General features: G+C 41.5%; 1 protein-coding gene across 25 annotated transcripts; it reads left to right on the top strand.

The window, feature by feature from the left end:
• The first annotated feature begins 1,323 nt into the window (after nucleotides 1-1,323).
• Nucleotides 1,324-7,225, top strand: LOC125550421. Of its 25 annotated transcripts, none has more exons than XR_007301622.1 (8): nucleotides 1,327-1,907; nucleotides 2,127-2,222; nucleotides 2,356-2,421; nucleotides 2,932-3,030; nucleotides 3,109-4,499; nucleotides 4,765-4,878; nucleotides 5,341-5,449; nucleotides 6,945-7,225. XR_007301622.1 is itself a non-coding variant. In XM_048713414.1 (6 exons), exons 2-6 carry the CDS (start codon nucleotides 3,008-3,010, stop codon nucleotides 5,356-5,358), a joined length of 357 nt encoding a protein of 118 aa, XP_048569371.1. In that variant the 5' UTR covers nucleotides 1,330-1,907; nucleotides 2,088-3,007; the 3' UTR covers nucleotides 5,359-7,225. The 25 variants fall into 25 exon arrangements, 2 of the variants coding, with proteins under 2 accessions (XP_048569370.1, XP_048569371.1); XR_007301629.1 differs by having other exon boundaries at nucleotides 1,328-1,907; nucleotides 2,088-2,421; nucleotides 3,109-3,117; nucleotides 4,307-4,499; XR_007301617.1 differs by having other exon boundaries at nucleotides 1,328-1,907; nucleotides 2,088-2,222.
• Nucleotides 7,226-8,940: the final 1,715 nt, after the last annotated feature.

An 8,940-nucleotide genomic window follows, 5' to 3' on the forward strand; every position in this document is an offset into this window, starting at 1 on the left:
CTGGGCGTGGTCTCTGGTACTTGGGCTGTTGGGCAGCATTTTCACGGAATCATCCGGGAAAACGGCGGCAGTGAAGTCGTGGCCGGCCGGCCGGTCGATAGAAACGCGAGAAGAGCACGAGCAGGAGGAATAGTCGTGCACTGTTCTTTTCTTTTCCTTTCTGACACGGGAATATACCTGTACGTTTCGCCCGGAAACAGGCTGATCCAGGCATGAAAAAGTGGGCGAGTCTATGTCTCGTTTTTTAACCTCAAAATGTCCTCTTCATTCAATAGATGAGAATGTTTTTTTTAAAATAATAGACGATAATGTTACATCGTTAACCATGAGAGGTACTACAATAGAGGGGGGAGGATCATCTAATCAGACCCTAAGCCTGGAACTTAACCAACCGAGCTAGTTTATGAGCTAAATAATTTGTTTTCTTATTCGCATGCTCATACTTAACCCTAATAAATTCGGGCCCCCTTAAAAGGCAATCTTGAAAAATCGTTGCAGCAATACCTGTAGGAGGCCTCTCATTCTTCATAATTTCTATTAATTCACTATTATCAGAGCTCACAACAACGCTATTACAACCCATAGATTCAGCTAAGAACAAGCCATGCTTGAGAGCCAAAGCTTCAGTCGAAAGAATATCTTGAACAACATCCAAATGTGCATTGCACTTCCCTTTTTATAACGAATGACTGCACCTGTAAAAATGTCTGGATCGAAAGAAGCATCAACGTTTATCTTAACACAATCACCTTGGTGGAGCCCATCTCCCCTTTCTCACCCTTGCATAAGGAACCACAGAAGACCTGAAATATGAGGATAACACTTTGATTGCCATCACGGATCTTTCTGGGACTGCACCCGAATATCACGGTTAATTTGCCTCCTTTCCTACCATCCAAAACAATAAGGTGTGCAGTGGTATCCCCAACCCACCAGGGTTCAAATCCTGGTGCTCGCATTATTCCTGGATTTATTTCAGGATTTCCGGTGATGCGCTTTCAGTGGGAGGAGACGTTCCCGTCGACGACGAGGCGCCTACGGTGACTTCGTAAATCTCAAGATGATATGCCGGCTCAGTCTCTCGGAGGTGCTCATAGGGGTAGGGTGTGCGTGCGTGCGTTCATAGGGATGAGTGTATGCGCGTGTATATGAGCGCTTGTGTCTGTACTGATGCTCAAAAAAAACAATAAGGTGTGCATCAAGGGCACTTCCTCATGTGTTCCACGTCATCACATGCATACTATTCGGGACGGCCAATGGCGAGAGGGATTGGCGCCGGCCAATTGGAAAGAGCTCTCTGTCCGCGTCGGTGAGGTAACGAGACAAAACCTCGTTCGCTTCGTCGCGAAGAGATAGGAAGAGAAATTTGACTTCAGCCCCACCTCCTTTGCTCTCCTGACGCACGTACCTCCTCTCCCAGAAATCCCACACAACCTCCTCTCCCCACTCCCCAGCTAGGTTGCTGCCGCTCCTCCGGCGCTGGCGGGCTTCCTCGGCCTTTCCTCTCTCTGCCTGCGGTGCATCCCTGGATCCACGGAGGTGGATGGCAGGGGCCCTAAGGTTGATGGTGCTGAGGAGGAGGCGGAGCGGTTCTGTTGTTGGGTTGAGCGGCGGCCGGAGCGGGTCGACCATGGAGATGGCCGTACGTGGCGTCGTTCTCGGGCAGAGAAGGGGAGGGGAGCGTGAGGTGAAGAGGAGGCCCATGGGAGCAGATCCGGCCGTCAACGGTAGGGTTGGCCATGGATATGGCCATCTGTGGCGGCGGCGTCAGGCAGAGAAGCGGAGGGAGGGCGAGATGAAGAGAGGATGGAGACGGAGACGGAGACGAAGAGCCCATGGAGAAGCTCCACCGATATCATCGGCGGTAAGAAGGCGACGCCCACCTCCACCTTCGTGCAGTCACCCAGGTACGCAGCCATCTTCCTTCTCCCCTATGCATTTGTTGTTTCTTGCTAATTTATTGTACATTGCTCTGTTTCCCCCCGTACAATTTGGCCTTGCCTCGCTTGCTTCTACCTATTCGACTGAAAAGGCCGGAGAGTTCGATGGCGATACATTTTACTCCAATATCAATACTTGTTCTGCAGGTAAAATTTTGGAGTTATGCTAATCAGGAGGTGTTGCAGGAAATTGATATTGGCCATTCAGCAAATGTATTTTGCACAAAATTTATCGAGGAAGCATTTGATGAAATATAAGTTTGAGAAGCAGGAGATGACGAGGTACAGCCTTTTCCAGTATATGTTTTCACTTATCTTTCCCAGTTATTCTTAGGCATATTTTAGGAGAGGTTCATTTTTCTTTTTGAGGTTCGTCCGTTCGTGTTATCAATTTGTCTCGTTTAAATGGCATAAGGTGCAGGAAAATTTCTATGGAACTAGCTGCAATTTATTAATGTCACTCCAAGAGGGCCAAGCAAAGGTTTGAGTGACAATGTGCAACCCCTTTCCTCTAATTCCAACCGTGTCATGAATTCTTGTGTTGCTGCTATTCTGAAGGGCGTCATGTTGTTATTGTTGATGATTTAGTGCAATCTAGTGGAACTCTTACAAAATGCCAGGTTACCATTCTGTTGCAATCGCTGATTGGTATAGTCTTGTGCCATCATTTCAAGTTGTCGTACCAAAAACTTAATGCCTTTCAGAATTCAAATTTTACCTGAGTCCACAATTGATAGTATTACCAGCAGGCTTAGTCATGTAAAGTTGAGACGTTCAATTTCATTCCTTCTCCAAACCTGGTAATAGAGTCTGTGGCATGTGAATTTTCATGTTGTGGGTCAATTTGGTGTGACATATTTACTTCATTGTTCAGTGAAATGGAAGTAATACATTTCAAGTGTCAATTATGATGCTACATGTGACTTATAGTTGCATATACTATGTTGTTCCTTTTTGCCCCATGAGTATTTATGTTCTGTTCATTTGGCAGAAACTTTTGGCTGCTTATGTTGTCGCAAAAGTTACTGCCCATGTCACTCAAACTGTGTTCCTGGTCAGTCGTATGAATGGTTCATGATCGCGAGTTCTGGTAATTGGTGGTTTCTCATTGTTCCCTATTTTTCAGCTAGGCAAACTTCACTTTGCTCATTCTTTCTCTTAATTCCAGCTGGGCCAGGTGAGCAGTTTGATTACTTCTGGATCACGGATTCGTGCCCTCAGACAGTGAAAGCCATCAGCCAACCCTCCATTTGAGGTGTTGAGCCTTGCTAGCTCAATTGTTGACGCCCTTCAGATATGAATGTGGACTATGAAATGCGCTGCTCCCATATAGAGCTTTCATTTCTAGCTCGAGCAAAACAAATAATGTGAAGAGAGTCATCTAATTGTGTTGAATCTTTGCTCCATGTTTTGTTCTGTTGCCATCTTCCTTCTCCCGTTATGCATCCGTTGTTTGTTTGCTATTTTATTGGGCATATTTTCGACTGGAAGACACAAAGGAGGTTGTGTAGTGGGGATGGATATCCTGGTGTTGGAAGAAGACGACGAGTAGCCAAATACTTCTAGGTATTATCGTTTGGCATGTTCCATTAAAATTCACATTTGCAAATATATGTGCTCAGCAGTCCTATCCCCAACTTCATGATGATGCTTCTGTTAAGTTCATGCAGCAACACAAATATTGGGTTTGTACCATGTATTGTTTGCTTGCCTAAAAACAGATGGTTGGTATATTTCTCGCAGTTTAGGAACACAGTGAAATAAGAAATGATATTTCAAACTTGAAAGCTTCTTGCGTTGGTAGAGCCCTATTGGGTTATCTTGGAAATAACAAATAAGGCAAAGGTTGTACAATGTACAAGCTGCACTTGTTTGGTTTTGATACTCTTGAATGGTTCATTGTAATTGTGCCTGCTGTCATTTGCATCATACAACCTTTTGTATTTTGCCTGCTATCATTTGACCTCTAGGAAAACGGAGGGAGATGAATTGGGCAGAAACCTGATGTCATGGAGGTTTGCTCATGACCGTTGGTGTGGTGATGTTTAGTCACCGGAAACAATTCTTGAGCATGAGTCTGTATTTTGTTTCCTTATTCAACATAGCAGTGTGGAAGCAAGAGAAAACTTATTACTAAATCAATTATCATTCTAATTACAGCCGTATCTTATGGCTTGGTCATTTGAATTACTGCATATCTATTCCATACTCGTGAGCAAAAGCTCTGGTTAAAATGCATAATTGGTAAATTACACTGCCCTGGTACACGACAATGTTAGTTTCAGGACCATGCTTTTTGCTGCTGGTGTGGTATATAACTGTGATGGTATATATCTTACAAAGTGTTTCTGACTCGTTCTTCTCAGACATAGTTTTTGTTTATTTATTTGCTGGAGGCGGCCGCGTTGCCGCCCATGGACATCACTGGAGGAGGCGCGGAAGACGGGCTCCGACTCCTCGGATTCAGACGAGGAAGGAGACGCCGTCGACGAGCTACGCATCCAGGCCCTGGAGCGCACCATGTTGGAGCAGCCTCTCGACTACGATTCCCATGTTCAGGTACTATGGTCCGCGGCATTCTCTCTAGATTATATGTCTGCACCAATGTCAGCAAGCATATGTTGCCTCGCTGCCATTGCTCTTTTGCGTATGAGCTTTGGGAGAGTCCATGATATATGGATATAGATGATCAAAAAGAGTCCAGAGAGTTCATCTCAATTCTTTCAGAAAATTAAAATTAATCTTTCCACTTGAAACTTGATTAGAGTGATATTTCTAACTTTGCCATCTGCACATATGTATGATTATGGTATCCCATAATTAGCACCATGGAGTGGAGCTTCCTCTGCTCGGGACGCCGGTCATGTGCTCGTCAAGGTCCGCTGATCCTTTCGCCTCCAATCCCATTCCCAGTCCCAGAATAAGCAGCAGCATCAAGGTCCTATCCTCTCTCTTTTTATCCTGGTACTGTATCTCATTGGACCTGTTCATGTGTCAGACTGTTGTACTCGTCAGCATGCAATTACTTGCAATGAGACTCGGCATAATTACACATACATAACCCATCTTGAGCAATTGAGGGTACTAAAACACAGTCAGGCCATTTCTTTGTAACAACAGAAAATCTTTGATTTCAGTGCTGTTGGATTCTAGATGCAAGCTAGACAATATGTTCGATCAACTGATGTTTGTGTAGGTTCGTGGTAGAACTGATGGCCACTGACACTGACACTAATAGTATAGGGTTGCAAGCCTCTGAAAGGCAGCAAGTAATCTGGTTCGCACTCCCATCCTATGTAGGTCGATGGTACTACTGACCAACCAGTGTTATTATTTTCTCAAATTGTGTTAACCTTTGTCAAGAATTGATGTGGGCAAGCTTTTACTGTTTCTTTTGCAGCCAGATAGCTGCAATTAGTGAAGAACAAGATAGCTTATGGAAGGACCATGCTATATTGCTACTTTGACTAAATAAAAATTCATGGATGCAGATGCTAGAGACATACAAGGTAAGTAGGTTTCATAATCCTCGAGAGTGGTTATTTTGCTTTGTTGAACGAGATTAAATGTGTTCTATTAGTTTATACTATAACGAGTACTCTCAGATTGGATTTTGTGTTCACTATAGAATCTTGAAAGAAGAGGTCTTAGAAAAACAAAAGGGTCAATTTAACATATCTTAACAGGCACATGACCCAAGTTCCATTAGTTACATTCAACGTCTCGCTTGTTGCACTCTTATTCTCTTTAGCTCTGCTTTTCTATCTAGCTTCACGTAGCATTTTATTCTGACCGCACAATCTATACTGTGACTGTTCAAGCATGATTGTCTCCTACATAACCATACTACATTCCGTGCTTTTACAAAATTGAACCAAAAGAAAGTACCTTTGTGTAACAATTTGTTTTCACAATGACTAGAAACTTCTAACTCCGAGAATTTCATTTTCATCCACTGCACTGTATCTCCGTCTTGCATTTTACTGTTAAATTCATCCACTGCAGTATTGCCTAATTTCTCTTACCACAGGACTACATTTCTTCAAACTCTGCTGGTTTTTAGTCCTTAAGCTACTCCAAACAGTAGATCCACGAACTTTGTAGCCCTTAAAAATGTGAATGATATATCAAGGAAGTGCCTGCTCCAGTGCTGACTAGGGGCCAGTTCTTTTCGCCCTATAATTCTGGAGAATTACGATTCTGGAAACTGCCCACAGAATCGTCTGCCCATAGAATTGTCTGTCCAGTTCTTTTCTATAATTCTAACATGTAATTGTTGTATGAAGTCGCTCGGTCGAGCTGGCCCAGTGACATATTGGCTGTAATTTGAGTCCTCAATAGGGGTAGTAGTTCAAACCGAACAGTTTTCTTTTGAGGGCCCGGCTAGAATTGCCAGAATTGCCGAGTTTCCACGATTCTCAAATACACTAGCGATTCTGATAATTCTCGGATGATTCCTGGGGAAGAAACGAGTTCTTTTGCGATTGTGATTCTCCGGGCAGTAATTCTTCAAAATTGAGCCAAAAGAACTGGGCCTAGGAAAATTAGATAGAGCTTTGATACTCCTATTTCTGTTCCCACCACGAACTCTACAACACTAAGGCCAAATTTTATATTGATCCTTTGCGTATTTTTCTTCATGTATAATTTCCAGTGCTGACAGCAGAAACTAATCTGATCCATCAAGCAATTATAAAATATCATGGGAATATTTCATCAGGCACCACCAAACTAACAATTCTTCACTTGACACTTTCAGAGCTTGTCATTGAGTGTATGACTGTTTTATAACTGAATAAGATTTGCTTTTCATCCACTGCATTATATGATAATCCTGTAATCTACAACCTAAATTCTATTATTATTTGCTTTACTTTCAACTTTCATCATTTACTTTAACATCTCGCTTAGTGCAATCTTCTTTTCTTTAGCTTTGCTTTTCCATTTAACTTCACAAACATTTTATTCTGACCACGCAAATTGAGAGCATCCTCCTCTATTTAGCTCGGCGGGGCCAACGCCACCATCCTCACCGACGTCCAGCAAGCGCCATGCAACTAATGGTGTTGCTGCCATGACGACGCCTGCCTCCATGCTGATCGAGCTTTTCGACCTGCCCGGAATGGACAAGGTCATTTGGGCATCTGTTTTTTATGTGCTATTTGCTCTCTTTTTATAAGGAGTGTAGCTACATGATCAAATTTGTATGCGCACTGTAGTTCTATGTTGTATCTTTCTTTCTGAAGAAGCGACAATATGCTCTTGTCAGTGTTATTTTATTGCTATCCATTGCCATGTGCTACCAGATCAGAAAAGAGAAGTGAAAATGTGTATTTGATGTACCAAAGCTAAGAAATTTAGCTGTTTTCGCTAGTTTCAGCAACTGTTTGCCAGTACATAGGCTGCGCTTCCCTGACCACAAAAGCAAGTGAATGGTGCGGCCACCTACCAGGCACCGCCGAAGTTCCTCTCAGTACTACTATAAAACTTACTGGGCAATCATATTTAATTGTTGAATGTGTATAATCTGGTTCGAAATAATCCACCACCTAAGCAGATCAAAAAGTCTCTAAAATATTGTTGTTTGTTTTGTTATCAGTTGTAAATTCTATTGCAAATTTCTTGCTTATATATGCATGTTCGTAAACAATTAAAGAATAAAAGGGGTGAGAGGGTCGCTTGTCAATCTGGCACCGCACAAAATTCCTCTTAGAAGGCGCCACCGGGTGACACCCCAACACCTAGTAAATACCAAAGGACACCGCAACAAGCTCTGGTAATGGGGCTTGTCCCAAAAATCAGTGAATGATCAAGGCTTCAGTACAACAATTCCTCTAAAACATATTGTCCTGGACGATGAACAAGACAAGTTTTTTCAAATAAGTCATGAGTACCCAGTACTTGCCATACAGCTTTGCTCGGCTACACTTGAACAGAAGATGTTTAATGTCTTCCGCTCCAATCGGCAAGTCTATGTCTTGCTTCTATCAGGGTGGTCCTAAGTCCTAATCGGCGCCTCAACCACCCGATCACGATACTAGCACCCTCATAGAAAGCCAGCGGTCCGCAGCCCATTAGCATGCTCATGCGCAGCTCGTTGGCTGCTCAACCATTAACTTTTGAAAAAGTGCAAGATTTTTTTTGAAGTAATAAAATATTTGAATTAAAAAACTTCACAAAAATTATGAATTTCGACATTTTTAAAGTTCTTGTATATAAAAAATCATCAATTTTAGAAAAAAGTTCATCAATTTGAAAAAGTTCATCGATTTTGAAAAAAGTTCTCACCAATTTTGGGAAAATGTTTCACAAATTTAAGAACATTTCACGAATTTGGGGAAAAGTTCACAAATTTTAAAAAGAACTGAATTTGAGAAACAGTTCATGTATTTAAAAAATAATAAAAATAATAAAAGAATAGTGAAATGAAAAATAAAAGAAAAAATGAACATAACAGGCCCAAACAAATAAAAAAATCCGACAGAAAGCTTCCAGAAGCTTCCTAAAACCGTTCCTAGAAGCTTCGCTGAACCAACAATCAAACTCCAGCGTACACTTTTAAAGGGCACCAAATAAGATCGGGGCTTCTACGGACACAAGAACGCATCGCCTCAAGACAGCTTGAAATGGGTCGGTATGGTTAACGTAGCTCCAATTTTTCTTAGTTTTGGTCATTTATATAAATTAGTCTGTTTGCCTAAAAATAATAAAATAAATCAGTTTGTATAGTTTATTTTTTTGGTTTTACTGCTGGTTTTCTCTCCTTTTTTCTTAGTGACTATATATTTTTGATTTTTTTGTAAATACATATACTCCAAAAATTAATGTACTTAATTTCTTTTTAAAATGTTCACCATAACACAGTGTAAAGTTAATAAAAACTATGTAATGGCAATAGAAAACGTTAGTGACATTTAAAAAATATTTACACCTTGCAAAAAATGAAATAAATTGGAAACGATCTTCACGTAATTCAAAAAGATTTATACTATTTTTAAAA

This window comes from Triticum urartu, chromosome 4 (assembly GCF_003073215.2).
Source record: "Triticum urartu cultivar G1812 chromosome 4, Tu2.1, whole genome shotgun sequence".
Classification (NCBI taxonomy): domain Eukaryota; kingdom Viridiplantae; phylum Streptophyta; class Magnoliopsida; order Poales; family Poaceae; genus Triticum; species Triticum urartu.

Coding starts and splice junctions, on each gene's coding strand:
- LOC125550421 (XM_048713413.1), top strand. CDS start 3,008: ATGGTTCATGATCGCGAGTTCTG. Junction 4,500..4,764: donor ACTACGATTCCCATGTTCAG/GTACTATGGTCC, acceptor TCCCATAATTAG/CACCATGGAGTGGAGCTTCC.